General features: G+C 32.0%; 1 protein-coding gene across 1 annotated transcript in view; it reads left to right on the top strand.

The window, feature by feature from the left end:
• The window catches only part of LOC145266977 (insulin-degrading enzyme-like), a 110,078-nt gene that overhangs the window by 91,324 nt on the left and 2,217 nt on the right, over positions 1 to 16,537 (top strand). Inside the window, exons 24-27 of the mRNA XM_080122817.1 lie at positions 2,176 to 2,343; positions 2,745 to 2,869; positions 10,005 to 10,152; positions 14,130 to 14,191. Of these exons, the coding sequence (XP_079978943.1) occupies positions 2,176 to 2,343; positions 2,745 to 2,869; positions 10,005 to 10,152; positions 14,130 to 14,191 (503 nt within the window). The remainder of the gene's footprint in view (positions 1 to 2,175; positions 2,344 to 2,744; positions 2,870 to 10,004; positions 10,153 to 14,129; positions 14,192 to 16,537) is intronic.

Here is a 16,537-nt window from a genome sequence, read left to right as displayed (position 1 = left end):
AGTCTGGAAGCCTATTGAACATTACCAATGGAAAACCTGTATGCAGAAGCCCATGAATCACCCTTACATTTAAGATGTTAAAAAACTAGCTTTACATTATGCAGTAAATCTGCAAAGCAATTCTGAAAACCCAACATATGAAACCACCTTAAACCCACAATTGGTAAATTTTTGTTCAGGGAAACCAAAAAGCATATTCTCCTTCAGATACAGAAGATAAGTGATATTCCAAATCAATGAAAAACCAGACAACATAGCTACACCAAAAAACAAATAACAGACCACAATGGACATTATATAAACCAACTTCCCTCCCAGATCCCTGCTTCCCTGACTGTACTGACATGCAGAAGTTCAAGTATAATGTGAACAGACATTTTACTCTTCAACTACATTACATCCAAGTGGCACTGTGCCTTGTTTGTAATTATAATAGTCTGAGCACCAATCCATGTTAGTGTTCCAGGAAATGAAAAAAAAAGACAAACTAGCTAGAGATGCTACAAATTACCAAATCCAAATATCAAAATCCCACATACAGACCTGAAAAGAAAAATTAAGGAATATCTGGAAAACAAGTGGCTAGAAAATGAAATACATGCACAAAGGACAAATTACGTGAACATCAATCAAAAATGAAAATCAAACAGCTTTGAAGGGATAAAGAGAGGAGATTGTACTGAACTGAGTACAAATCGGACACACAAAACTACATATTGCTACCTAATAAAAATAGAGGAAGCACCAAAAATGTACATTCTGCAACCAACAAATAACAATTAAATATTTATTGATAGTGTAGAAGACACAAACACATTTGACAATAAAAACAATTAAATCTTTTCTTGCCATAAAATGACCTCCAGAGGTTGAAATGCCATTCAACAAGCTCACTCACTCATCCACATGCAAACTCAATGTCTTTTTCATAATTTTGATTTTGTTAGCTGAAACTAATTGGAGTCGTTTAGGAAAAAGTTTTTTGCTGCACTCTTCACACCCATGGAGGGTATGGCATTAATCTTTGTTGGTCCCCCCCCAAATTTATCGGAGAAAGACCTATGTTTTCAGTGGTTTCCATGGGTCAGTTAGTTCGGACTATTGCCATTAGTTTTTCCTGAAATTTTGCCACAAATTGTAGTTCATTAAATAGATGTGTACAGTAAAAAAAAGTTTTTTTACAAAAATTCCCGTTATGTCCCCAAAATGGCCAAAAATGACACATTTTGCCCCATAACTTTTGATCCATCCATTAGAATTTTTGGAAACTTGGCCAAATTGTGGAGACCATTGTTCTTAATATAAATCCAGTATGGGTGACCCTGGCAAAATTCTGGTTCGCATCCCTGGAGACTTTCAGTGCTAAAAACGCATCTTTTTATGGCTCTTTTTTCATATTTTTTAACAAAAACTTGATATTTCGGACTATATACTTGTTTTTCACAGTAGTCATCTCAAATATATGTGTGTTAAGGCCTGAAACTGCACTGTTATCCATTTACACTGGTATTCATTATCCCCAGGGGTTCAAAAGAGGTCAAAAATGCCTCAAAATGATGCTTTTTTACCCATAGCGTTTGATCCATCCATTAGATTTTCCTGAAACTTGGTCAAAATGTGGAAGCTATTATTCTTAATATAAATTCAGTATGGTGACAAAATTCTGGTTCGCATCCCTCTGGGATTTTTAGGACTAAAAAAACATGCATTTTTGGAGTTCTTTTTTCATATTACTCAAGAACTTGATATGTATACCTGTATAGTAGTTTTCCATGGTGTTGAATTAAAATATACATGTCTTAAGGCGTGAAACTGCATCGTCTGTCACTGGGATTCAGCATCCCTAGGAGCTCAAAAAGGGTCACAAATGCCCCAAAATTGCAAAAAAAAAATGACACTTTTTACCCCATAACTTTTGCTCCATCCATTAGATTTTTCTGAAACTTCACGAAAATATGAAGGCAACGTTGGCCCTTCACACTTCTCACATTTATTATTTCTTCAATATTTTTTGTGGCGTTATCTCACAGGCAGCACCAGAAGGGGACCATGCACATGCGGCTTGTTTCAGCTGGTTTTCCAATTAGTCACATCCATGCTTTTTTTTCATATCACATACCGTCATAATTCCCTACCCCCACTGGGCCAATCCTTGTTTTTTCTTTATCATTTCAGGTGATCATTACTTGTATAAGATTGACCAAGATGTCTGGAACAGTTCATCGGTGGAGATGTATTTTCAAACGGGTGTTCAGAGTACGGAGACGAACATGATGTTGGAACTTTTTTGTCAAGTCATTAAAGAAATTTGTTTCACTGTATTGCGAACACAAGAACAACTCGGTAAATAAGATGGGAATCAAATCTGCAGTTATTTCTAATGAACCTTGTTTTAATTTTGCTTTATCATATTTTTGTTTTATTTTTTTTCAATTATTTTTACTTTTTTTCTTTCTTTTCTGTTCCTGTATTTATCTTTTGTTTTTTCTTTTTTGCTATTCTCTTTGCTTGTTTTTTTTTTTTTTTAGTCTTGTTTACGTTTCTCCCTTTTATATCCTCTCTGTTGTCCCCCTCCCCTCTTTCTCTTCCCCTTGTTTCCCCTTTTCTATTTTTAATGTTTTTCTTTTTTTCATTGAATTATGTTTTTTTTTTAGTTTTATTTTGATTTTGCTTTTCTTTTTTTTTTTCTTTAATTACTAAATGAAAAAAAACTTCTTTTTCATTTAATTATTTTTACTTTTCAGGTTACCTTGTTCACAGTGGTGTTCGTAGATCCCGTGGTGTCCAAGGTATGATTCTCCTTGTCCAAACAGATCACTCAGCTGACCATGTTGAGGGCAGGATGGAAGCTTTCTTACATTCCGTTGGGGTGAGTATTTATACTTCTTTCCCTTTATAGCTCTGTAATAAAATCATTCTTATTTGGTATTTCTTGATGTAGTACTTTCAGCACCATCGGCCCTGTCGGTGAGGTATTAGAATACGCCGACTGCCCCCCTGCAGAGGGTAACAGTCCCTCAATGGGGGTCCTGGATATGACCTTAAACTATATCCAGTGGTGAGGCCCCAGCTTGTGGGCTTTGGGGAGTGTGGAGCCACCCTTTAATTACCATTGCTTCCAGGTCCACTCTGACCCGGAGTGGTAGTACCTGTTAGGGTCCCAACTATGGGTTAAATAGAAACCGACGTGAAAACAACAAATATATTCTATTAAAAAAATTTTTCTTCAAAATCTTTGGATTCAGTATTAAATAACCCGAAAAAGGTTGATATGCCGTAAAACAAAAACAACCAACCAACCAATCCAGCACCATCATCTGAAATACTATTGGCAACTAGCAGGTCTTGTGTACCAGCGTTGCCTGGTGGAAAAATGCCCGAACAGATTTGTTAAAAGAACTCCACTCCTTTAAAAACAAATTAAACTATAATTATCTAGTGCATTATTGGTGACTGAGGTAATTTTGTTTTATTTTATGAAGTGGCTGGTAAGTATTGATATCTTCCAATAAAAAGAAATATTAAAAATATTAGTTAACATTAAAATGTGTGCATATGCACATGACCCCCCCCCCTCCCCATAAGAAAAGTAATGAATAAAAAATGTTTGTGAAGACATATTTTAATCAATCCTGAAACCTTGGTTCTAGTGTTTTTCAATGAAGGATAAACCCTTATAAACTGAGTTAATTTCATTTTGTTTTGATGAAGTGATTGGTAATGACTAGGGCTGTGACAACAGAATATTCTTTTTATTCTCAAGTATATATCTGACACAGTAAGACAGTCAATCAACCGAGAACCACAGTCTATATAAAAACATAAGATATTAATTGATATATACTCAAGAGTCAAAACCATGTCATTACTAGGGCTGTGACAACAGCCCTAGTAATGACCTGGAATTGTAATTCACTCAACTGAGTTTGTAGCTGGTGTCAGGAAGAAAAAATATACAAAAAAGAAATGCTGAGACAGGTGAGTTAAAAAGAAAAAGAGAGATAGGTGAGTTAACATTTTAATAAAAAATATTGACAAAGAAATATAATCAATCATAAAACCATTCTGGTGTCTTTCAATGAAGAAGAAATCCTTTCAAACTGTGGTAATGTGTTTTTATAATGTTAAAAAGCATGTTAATTAATGTTTAAAGAAAATGTGCATAACAGCCAATAAGTATGTTCCCCCCCCCCCCAATAAGAAACAATGAATAAAAAAATGTGCATGGATGAAATTTTTGTCGTGTAATAACCTGGAATTGAAACCTCGCAGAGCTGAGTTTCTAGCGCATGTAAAGTTGGAAAAATATATAATTATTATAATAGTAGTAGTAATAACAACAGTCACAATAAGTCCCCCTCCTCCTCCAAAATAAAAAGTGCCCCCTCCTCAATAAAAAGGGAATCGATCAATAAAAAATTTTTACAAATGGATTAGTAATAGTAGTTGCTATCTACAAAACAATAAGAGGCAAAGAGAAAGAAGCTCTCTATCTTACTTGTAGACTGAGGTATTTTTTTTTGTGCTTTTATGAAGTTGTTAAAAACTGAAGCCCTGCTACAAAAAATGTTAAAGCATTGCATACTAGTCTATCCTTTTCAGCTGCTCTTAATGATACCAAACATACGTCCAAAGTATTGCTATGTTTATCAAATAAATGACAAATTCATTTTATCAAAACAATGTTGTTTATTTGATAATTGGACGTGTGGTTGGAGCAGAGAAAGAGAGGAGGTAACAGACTGATTTGTACAATCATCTCTTGGCTAAGCTCGTCTCTCATGACCAACTATTCCCCTCTCATGTTTTACGTGTATACATTATAACCATTTCTTTCCTACATAAGCGTTGTCACAGGTCATCTCAGTTAATCCTTTTGATTATGCAAATATTTTGCGAAACTAAAATTCTAAGTCTTTTATTATATAAATATTTAACTGGCTTTTAAAATATTTGACCTGGTAAATATTTTCATTGCAACTCATATTTCAATAACATTGAACATATCAGTGTTATCTTTTGTTTCACTCACTCTTTATCCATGTGAACAAAATTTATCTCTCTCTTTACCCTGTGACACCATGTGACCCCACCAACAAGTTGCCGACCCCAACATTGTGTGCCATGGATTTCTTTTCCATCTTCTGTTCTGACGGTTGTCGAGTGGAACAAACAGTCTGACAAGTATAAAAATAAAATAAAACGGGAAAAGAAAATGCAGACTCTGATGCTTTACACATATATTGGTTGTGTGTATGGCACCATCAACCTTCTATACGCTAAGGTCCACATCTACGTCCTGTCAAGGCTGGGTTTGTTTGTTGCTGTCAGTTCATTTCGATCTCCCAAAGCTTTTCTGAACTGACCCAAGCCATGATCTGTTGCCAACTGCATTCAGCTCATGACTGTCATAAGTATCCAACTCTACTGTCGTCAGTTGACCATTGTCAAAAACCGCTTCTAACATTATCAATTGGAAACTGTTGTAAAAACACCCCTGTCTTAAAAACTAATTGTCAATCCTAAATACCCACAAGCCAAATCTTAATATATCTCAGGTCCATTGTTCAATCCCTTTTGTTATTATCCTGGCCAACAATCCCATATCAATGCTTACATTGCTTCCTATCTATTGTCTAGTAATAAATTTTATTTCCTATTTCTTTTGTTACCTGATAACCTGCTTCCTTTTCTTTTATATATCTTTTCTCTCTTACTTCCTAAAATTTGGGTTCATTTATAATATCACAACCCATATAAACAAAATCTATATAATAATTTGATTGCAGGAATTCCCCTCCGGATCAAATTACGATAGGTTTGCTATGACAGATGCCACATCTGAATTTATAACGTCCAAACTTTTACCCACCATCTTATGTAACTTATGAACGCTGTTAAAGATACATTTATTAGATATAATAAAATCTTATGTTATTTCCTAGGAGCAACATCATCACGATTGCCAAGACCTAAAGACAAAGTAGCTCATATTTCCGCCTCTAACTGAAAAATCATCCCACTCTTCTAAACAGGACTGGGTACTTCTACAAACATTATTGCCTATATTGACCTGAGACTGTTATTAACTGGATTGCACACTCACTATTCAAAAATACTGATTTCTCCACCATAACAGTCCGCCTATTGTCAAACATACAAAAAATGAACACAGCAGCCCTAATTCACTACGGCAGTTCAGTTGCCACACATTGTTATACATCATTTATTCCATTTAAACTTACACATGCCATCACGCCTTGCTACGAATCATTTAATCACTGTAAAGTTACACATGGCTTTTTCCATTACATGCACTACCATTATTTACATATTGTTAGAACTAAAACAATTACGTTGCAGCTTTCTATACATCATATCCGGTTTTAGCGTCCTATATTTACCTCAATTGCATTTTAACCAACTAGAAAATATGAAAAAATAATTAGCACCATATACAGTATACTAACCATTTCTTGTATTTTTCATTTCTTTATATACTTTTTCTTTCATCTGGAAGGGAGGGGGTAAGGTGGGATTCATTTAGAACTGTTCGCTCACAAGTTTTAAAGCCTTTGATTTCTGATTACAACCGTTACATTTTTTTTTTTTGTGTTTTTGTGGGCTTTTCATTTGTTTTGTTTTTTTGTTTTTTTTTTTGTTTTTTTTTTTGGTGGGGTGTATCAAATACAAATGAAAAACCTTCATTTGTTTTTATTGTTTACTTTGCGGGGGGGGGGGGGGGGGTTATAGATTGTTATATTTAAATAATTACATCACAGATTTCTTTACATCATATCAGGTTTTACCGTCCTATATTTAGATAAATTACATTGTAACCAAATAGAAAACTTTCAATAAAAGACAAAATATATAATCTACATTTATTGTATTATTCGTTTTTTCTTTTTATGGGGGAGGGTTTTTACTGTCCAAAATTATTACATGACTAAATGAACGAATCAGTAAACAAGACAAACTTTACGTTTTTTATGTTTGTTTTTAGCATCGAAAATTATCACATAAATGAACAAATCTTGAACGAGAGGAACTTCATTTTTTAATGTTGATTTTTAGCATCCAAAATTTTCACAACTAACTGAACAAATCTTAGTAAACGAGACGAACTTCACTTTTTCCAAGTTTGTTTTTAGCATCCAAAATCATGAGATGACTAAATGAATGAATCTTAGTAAACAAGACGAACTACAATTTTTAATGTTAGTTTTTAACGACCAAAATGTTGACATTAATAAATGAACGAATCTTAGTAGAGGCAAACTTCACATTTTTAATGTTGATTTTTAGCGTCCAAAATTAATACGTTAATTGAACGAATCTTACTAAAAAAGACGAACATCACTTTTTTAATGTTTGTTTTTAGCGTCCAAATTTATGAGATTAGTAAATGAACGAACCTTAAACAAGACTAACTTCACTTTTTTTAATGTTTTTTAGCGTCCAAAATTTTGACATGACTAAATAAATGAATCTTAGTAAACGAGACAAACTATTTTCTTAATGTTTCAGCGTCCTACATTATGACATGAAAATTTGAACGCATGTCTTCCCACTCGCAGGATGGGGTGTCTATTCCGAGAGCTGTTCTTAATATAAGGATGTTGCGGCTGACCAGAGAAGGTTGGGGGGAGGGGGGGGTCCAAAAGTCGTTATTACGATGAGACCTTGGGGGTTGGGCGACAACAACAGCAGTACTTTACTGTTTTTACGAGGGAGGGGGTTATAGATTATAAAGCATTTTTTTGGTTGCAAAATTTTTACCTTAGATCCACCTACATTTTCTTTTAAAATGATGCCTTTTATAGGTTTTCAGCTATGCTGATTAAGAACGTCCAATTTATATTTGCCGGATACAAGTAGTTTTCCGCATATAGAACCTGTATTATGCACTTTATATCACTGGCTGCCAAGGATCAAATCTAATTATATCTGACCGACACTGCCACCCCCCTAATTCATTTCCTGGTTCATAGTATTTGCACGTGGGGATCTTGACAACGACTATACAAGTTAAATTTTTGGAAAATATTTTGACAGTCAACCACACTATCAAAATGGGTTGACCATTCTGAAAGCCGTTCTTAACATGAGGAGGTTGGGGGTGACCATTCCAAAAACCTTTCTTAACATGAGGAGGTTGGTTGTTGGGCAACAACAACAAAAACTGTGCTTTCAATTTTTTGTGAGAGGGGCATGCTTCCATTGGACAATGCCGGTTAGCGGGTCCTGCTAGTCTATTGATAAAATGAAAGCATATGTTCGAAGGGTAATTTAATGATTATCTACTTTAAAGGTGAAGAATCTACCAAAGTTTTGTTCACTCTGTTGAAGTATGCAGTTCGTATTTAGATTAAAGACAGCAGCCATCTTGATTAGAAAATTAAAAGTCGTAAACAGTTAATATTTGAGATGAAATAAAAAAAAACATTTAAAACTGTTTCAATGATGCAAAATAGCTTATTTGCTATGGTAACATTTATTTGTTTTATATTTGATTTTTGACCACTTTTGAATCACTGTGGATTGTAAAACAAACCCCAAATTTTGTTGTGAAAACTTTAATTTTGTCTGGAGAAGGCCTTGAAAAACTTTGAAAAGTCCTTGAAAAGGAACATTGAATATCTGTACAAACCCTGTAGAAGCTTATGAAAACAAAAACAATTTCTCAAGGAATGTGACATTTTGCCTGAGGCAAAACAACGGTCTGAGCATTGGTAAATAGAGGAGAGAAATTTGGTTTTACGTTAAATCTAATAAAGATGATAGAGTAAAGAAAGAATATCAGCATCTCAAAAAATGGGGAATTGCTTGAAATCTCGAGTGGAAGTCGATTCTAGGAGCTTATCAAAACATTCATTTAAAAAAATCTGAGCCTTCATGGTGAAACAATTCCGAGCTGCATTGCAGTGGGAAAATAACAAAGCCAGATAAGAATTTAAAATGTCCCCTCTCTACTTTGATAGATTCTATAATGCAGATCTGAACATAAAAATCAATGTTTCCTTCCATAAAAGGTCCTGGATATGACCTTAAACTATATCCGATTGTGAGGCCCCAGCTTGTGGGCTCTGAGGAGTGTGGAGCCACCCTTTAATTGCCATTGCTCTCAGGTCTACTCTGACCCAGAGTGGTAGTACCTGTTAGGGTCCCAACTATGGGTTAAATAGAAACCGACTTGCAAAAAACAAATATATTCTATTAAAAAAATTTTCTTCAAAATCACCGGATTCAGCATTAAATAACCTGAAAAGGTTTGATATGCCATAAAACAAAAACAATCAACCTTCCATAAAAAAATCTGAAAACAAATTTTTAGTAACAGCATTAATAATAAATGTCTTTTAACCAAAAGCCAATATAGGAGAAAGGAATATTGACCATTTACATTAGTTTATATGCTGGTTGAAGATATCTTAAGATGTCTATTTTATGGTGGTTGAAAATATCTTAGAATGTCTATTTTATGCTGAGTTATGTATTCTTGTCATGAACAAATTTATTTATTTTTTTTTTTTTTAGAAAAAATAAAATGATCAACTTTGGAAGAGTGAAAATTTCTTGCTCAATTTTTTTTTGTCTTGTCTCAGAATTCATCACTTGCATAGAATGTATTTCTTGAAATGTCTCCAATCAGCGTTTTAACTAGTACATAAAAAAAGAAGCTATTTTGAAATTGTAAAATGTATTTCTGAGCAATACTCGTTTTCATTCATTAAATGTTTCCCTTAAAAAATAAATATTATGAAGTACTATAATTGATTTTCAAAGTCGTTTTAGAATTTTCAACATGCCTTTTCTTGTACAAGATTGCTTACTGATGCATTGTGGTTGATGGTTGTTTTTTTTTTGTTTTTTTAATAAAATTGCATATTTTAGAGCACTGAAAGATGCAATGACCAAGTTTATTAAATTTTTTTCTTTTGGATATGTTGTTAATTATATTTTTGAACTAATTTATCTGCATACTTTTCTTTCTCTTGAAGGACTATTTAAATAATCTAACTGACGAAGAAGTCGAAACTCACATTAAAGCACTGGCAAGTAAACGATTGGAGGCACCAAAAAAACTGTCAGCGCAGAATTCCAAATATTGGATAGAAATTTCATGTCAAATGTATAACTTTGATCGCGGTAAGAGCTTCTAAAAAATGTTGTATATATGTATTTAAAGTAATAGATATGTATATCTATCTCTTTATCTATACCTAAAGCAAGGTATGTGTATATATATTTCTATGTACTGTAAAATCGCAAACTAATGAACGGCTCATTATGAATTTTGGAATATATATTCTAGATAAGTAGCATAAGCTCATGAGTTTTTGCCTGTTGGTACTTTTTAGAAACTTTCAGAATTGATGATATAGCATCAATTCTCAGTTTCATTGTAGACTACAGAGGCTGTCTAATGTTAACAAACGTATCCAAATAAACTGAATGTATTAAATATTTTCTTTAAGAAGTTATTTAATGAAAAAAACACAATTTTATCTTGTACTTAAGTATATTCTGTTTAAACGATTTTTTAAAATTCTAATCTAACCTTTTCAATAAAGGTAAATAAAAAGGCATAAAAAAATCCAAATGAAAAGTTTTAAAAGTAATTAAGGGAATGCAAAAAAAACAAAAAATAAAATATATGTAAAACTTAATCTTTTTGATTGATTGAAAAATAGTTTACTGGCAAGTAAGATTACTTTTTTTTATTGATATATGATTGGTAAAGTCAGAACTTTATCTGCTTTTCCTTGTACAAAAACCAAACTGCTTAAGTTGCAACCATAAATTTCTTTATCTATTCCTAAAAAGCATCTTTTTGTAAACTTTAACATTTGGGAGGAAGGAGGATTTATGTATATGAAGTTAGGTTTGTTTATCTTTGTGTATTTCTATGTATAGGATAAATTCCTAAACTAATGAATAATTATAAATTTTGAACTATATATTTTTGACAAATAATACGGACACCTTATTTTTATAAATTTTAACATTTAAAAGGTTCATGTATGTTAACTTAGAAATATATAACCACATGTGCATAAATATTTCTGTGAGATTCACTCCTAAATTAACTAATCATTATAAACTTTTGAACACAGCTACTAGATGTAAGGGTGGAGAATGTGGACTATATTTAGTTTATGCAGAGGAGACAAAGAGAGTAAAACATGTTTGAAAATTCTGATTTTCATTAAATTTTAATAGGTATTTGTGGAGATATGTGTGCCAGGTTTATTCCCTCAAATTTCAGTTTCTGTGAAGTATATTAAAAGGTTTTAAGAGTTATAATATGAACACAACCTCCTATTTGAAAATTCAGATTTGCATTAAATTTAATTGATAGTCATTAGACAAAATTAATTTCAATTTTTTATTAAGACTCCTTAAGCTTGAGCAAATTTGAGGCATTTTTTAGAATCAAAATCATGTGATGAATTTTTATCAAAATTGAAGTAAGGATTCTAGACATTAGGTTTAGTATCATTTTAATTTGATTTTAATTTTTGTTAGGAATCATAAAGCTGTTAAAAAAACTGGGAATTAATTTTACTCATCTTTGGACAGATATTCACCTAGTGTGTGTTCTTATTGATAAGAATAAAATAAGCCATACAAACAAAATAAAACCTTTCAGTATTTTGTTTCAATTGCAAAACTTTATTGTGGATAAAGCATTTCAAATCACTTCAGATTTATTAGCAAAAAAAAAAGAAGTGCAACTAGCTATGTGAAAGGACAGATGTGTACAGCTTCTATAATATAAATCTTACCTGTCAATTTAAATGTATGTATGTCTGCCTAAAACTTTTCAAACTTCACCCTCACCTAAGCACTTTTCTACAGGGAGGGGTCGCTTTTTTCGTTGATATTTTCTATTTCTATTCCCTTCTTTTCTATTGTCTAGTCTTAAATTAAGCCTACATCACTTCTGGTTTGATGATGGGCGCAACAGCAAAGACATCAGTTTTTTTTTGTTTTTTTTTTTCACGTTCTTTGCCTCCTTTGCCTGCCTACTACATTTTTTTTTTTTTTTTTTTCAACACACACCTCCAAACACTTGGGTAGCACTGGGCACCCAGGCTAGTCTTTCAGAAATCTGAGCTTTCTGCTTTTTAGTGGAATTCCAACTTTTTTTTTTTTTTTTTTTTTTTTTTTTTTTTTAATTTGAAATCTAGACAAAGCGAATTTGCATTTAAATTGTTGCAATCTCACATTGTTGTGAGTTTTTAGCATATTGATTAAAATAAGTTTTTTTTTTGTTTTCTTTTCTTTTAAAGAAAAACTAAGGCAATTTATGATGGGATATGGGAATTAGATGACTTTTGTTCCATTAAAAATGACTGTTTCTTGCTCTTGTATATATATATGCACTCAGTATGTGTTTCTTAAGTTGAAACTGAATGGAGTTATTTAGGGAAAAACTTAATTTTGTGTTATCCTCTCTATGTACACAGGGGTTCATGGCCCCATGGTGGGAAATTCATCTTAGCTTTATTTATTTTGATTTTTGCCATTGGTTACTCTTATCCTTGTATGTAACTGTGTGCATGTTTGTTCAAGACTGCTTTAAATCTGGATACGATAGATATCGCCGCTATTGTCTGGTAAGCTTTTCTACAGAACAGAAACACTAAGATTGCTGCCTTTTTTTTTCTAATGCAATGAAAACTTCTATGATACATTTTCTGCTGAGTCCCATGAAAACCACGACTTGTGTTTCGATGGAAAACTCTTTAAAAGGTATATTTTTAATTTTTTTTTTTTTTTTTTTTTTTTTTTTACACTAGAACTGCATCCTCTCACATCCTTCACTGCTCAACTGAGGGAGACAATTATATAAAGATTGGCTATTATAATGCATCTAATGCTGCCTTGAACTGTTTTTTGAATAGAAGTTAGATTACTCAAAATGTTGGTAGTAGTTGTAGAAGTGAAAAACAAGGATGCTAGTCAGTATGAGATGTATTGTAAAATGATCATTGATGGATTAAGTAGAATGTGTAGAGGAACAAGTAATTTCATATACACAAGTAGGTGGAAAAAGTTGTGATTTTCACCCATCCACCTACTACTTATACAAAACCGTTTTTCTTGTACATATTAATTACTTGATATTTCTCCAATCATTTTTCAACATTCATCCATGTCTACAACAAACCTCATTGCATTACCAACTTGTATGTGTGTATATATATATATATATATATATATATATATATAACCTTTTATTCAGTAAATGCATGTGACAGTTTTGTAATTGAAATCTACATGAAATTTATATTTTGACCTGAACATTTTATATATTAGTTTTCTGATTTTTATTTTTAAGACTGAAGGGGTGAGAGGAAGGGGATAACTAATGTACTATTTTTTTTTTTTTTTTTTAACCCACCCATACGACCCCCCACCTTTCCTGTACATACTACAGGGTGGCTCACTTAAAAGTAGCCCAGAAAAAATGTAGTAGAGAGGAGGAACATTGTTTTATTGTTTAAATTACTCATAGCATTGTTTAAAATTACCTGTAGTGTTATAAAAGATGCAAAAGTGCTCCCCGTTGACATCTATGCATGTTTAACAATGTTTGCAGATACTGCCTGTAGATCTTCTCCTGATAGTGTTGGTAATGTTCTCGTTTAGTTAGTCTAGATTATAAGGATTATTTGCATAAATTTTTTGTTTTAAAGTCTCACAAATATAAAAATCACATGATTACAAGTCCAGGGAATGTGGTAGCGATAACCCTTTGCTTATTGTTCTCTCTTCTGTAAACTTATCATGGACTCATGTCAGTGATCTGTGTGGCATGTAGCACCATCTTGTTGGAAAAGAAATTGGATTTTGTCTTGTGTCAGTTGGTCGTTAAGAGAAAGATTAGAGAGATCGGGCTATTTTAAGTGGTCCACCCTGTATTTAATCTTTCTCTAATAATTTTTGAAACTTTCATATTCATACTACTAATTTCCATTTCTATTCAATAAATACCTAATCTATGACAGTTTTACGATTGTAACCTATATGAACAGCTCTGAATATTTTTATATTTTATTCTAAAAAATTAAATATTTCAGTTTTGTGATTTTTAAACCTTTTGTATTTTCTTGTAGATAACATTGAAGTTTCTTACTTGAAAACTCTCAAGAAATCAGATTTGATAAAATTTTATAAAGTAAGTAATCATAATTTTAATAATGATTAATTTTTAAAATTTGTGTTTTATTGTTTGGTTTCAAGTTTCATTCCTGCTATTCTAAAAAAAAAAAAAAATGGTTTGCAAATACATGCTCTCTTGGTACACATTTTTGATAGCCCAAGAGGAAGATATAACAATAGAACATAATTGCCCATCGAAAGGAAGAGGTAATGCCTGGGAGGATAAACTAATTACAACACATACTTTACTACCCCCTTCCTTACCATCAATACACACGGACGGTAGAGCGCTTTGAATAATTACAGATTCAATGGGGTTCTGCTAAAATCATCATATTTTAAAAACCAAAGCACCTTAAGTCTTTAAAATACCATCGTTTTATTCGAAAATTAATATACTTTCAAATAAATTAATAAATAATAATGTACATTGTATATTTTAAGAGTTTTAAGCAAATAAAGTGCTAAAAATGTTAACATCATAAAACAGTGTTTTTGGTAAGATTTTGTAATGACCCCCCCCCCCCCCGATTTGTAAATGGTCGTACCATGTTTCTCTTAATAATTTCGTTATGAAATTTGGAAATTAATTAGAAGAGATATCACTTTTAATAGATTCGGTTGTCCGAAAATATTGTGACAGCTCATTTTTTTTGTGTTAAAAAAGACTTCAACATGAGTTTGGAAAATTTGGAAAAAATTTCTTTGGACACCCACTGTTAAATAAATCAATCTTTTTACTACATTTATTCATTAAAAATAAAAATGTAACCAGCTTTCTCTTGTGGTACTGAGCAATTTAAAATCATGATACCTGGAAAAAATCATTCCATTTTTAAAAAGTATCTAAAAACGATCTGTAGAAGCAGCAGCAGCTACTATCGTTGATATTAATTTGCTGTTAACAAACTTTTTTTGTTTTTGTTTTTTATATTCCAGAACGAATTAAAAAATAAAAAAACTGAAAATATGAATATAAAAAAAATGTTCTTACATATTTAGTTGCTCATATTATCAAAATATAATTAGCTTAACTAAAGCTATTCGGTTATCACAATATATAATTTTAAAGCAATCCGGTGTTATTTTTGGTCAAATTTAAAAAATATACTTGAAAAACAATGTATGTAATGTGTGCACTTTAATCCATTACATTAGTTTTTAACAGTGAATTAAACAGTGTTTTGTTTTTTGTTTTTAAAAAAAAAAAAACGAAAATGTGAAATGATTTTTTTGCTTCATGTGTGCGAGCAGTACTCCCCCCCCCCCCATATTTTTTTCGTATTTTTTACAATTTTTTTCAGCGGATTATAATCGAATGGACACTAATCTACCCAATTATATATATATATATATATATATATATATACAAAATTCATATTTAAATATTTGTAGGAGGTGCTCAGTTTCTAGTTAAGTTCCTATTTACTTGCTTCCCCATGACGACAGTTAGACACAAGGTCAGTTTTTAATGTGAGGAAAATCCACTTTCCCAACAAAAACGGTCCTCTTGTGACGACAACCGGTTCTACGCATGCGTCAGATGACGTCATGGCCTGATTTACTTTAAATACTTGAAGAACTGACTAAATTTCATGTACGTCGCGTTAGCTCAGTTGGTTAGCGCGTTGGTTCGTTATCTAAACGTTTTGGGTTCAAATCATGGTGTGAGATGTCTTCTTTTTTTTTTTTTTTCGATTTTTTAAATTTAAATATTGAACCAGTGTTATTTAAGCCATTTTTCAGGTAACGTTCGTTTTTTTTTTTTTTTTGTTTTTTTTACTTCGCTTATCCACCCCCGACCACACACCCAAAATCACCCGGGTACCCACCGATTTTTAAAATTTTAATATCGAAACAGGCTTATTTAAGCCATTTTTCACGTGTTCGTTTTTTTGTTTTCTTTTTTGTTTTTTTTATTTTTTACATTTAACATCGTTCGTTTACCTTACGTTTTTTTTTTTTTTTGATTACCCCATCCCGCTTAAGTTTTAACGTTCGTTTTTATGTTTTCTTTTTTTACTTCGCTTATAACAAACAAACCTGGTCGTTGACGTCATTTGCTGAATAGCTTCCGTCGTCGTAACGCTCGACAACTTTAGCAAAAAAATGTTTTTTTGAAATTTAAATAAGTGGGCAAAAATACTTAAGTTTTCCAAACGTCACGTTTTTTGTTGGTGACGTCATTTGTTTTAAATGAAATTTATTTTTGTCTATTTGTCGTAATTCTTAAGTTTCACACCCCTTAAGAATTACGACAAACAAACAAAAATAAATTTCATATTTAAAAGTAATTTGATGTCCAAAATCTAAGGCACAATATTTTCAAAAGTCAATACTTATAACCCACTAACCGTAAATG

The sequence above is a fragment of the Euprymna scolopes genome, chromosome 42, assembly GCF_053919585.1.
Source record: "Euprymna scolopes isolate OS-2025 chromosome 42, ASM5391958v1, whole genome shotgun sequence".
In the NCBI taxonomy this organism is placed as follows: domain Eukaryota; kingdom Metazoa; phylum Mollusca; class Cephalopoda; order Sepiida; family Sepiolidae; genus Euprymna; species Euprymna scolopes.
The sequence above is the reverse complement of the archived record's forward strand: the minus strand, read 5'-3'. Positions and strand labels throughout refer to the sequence as shown.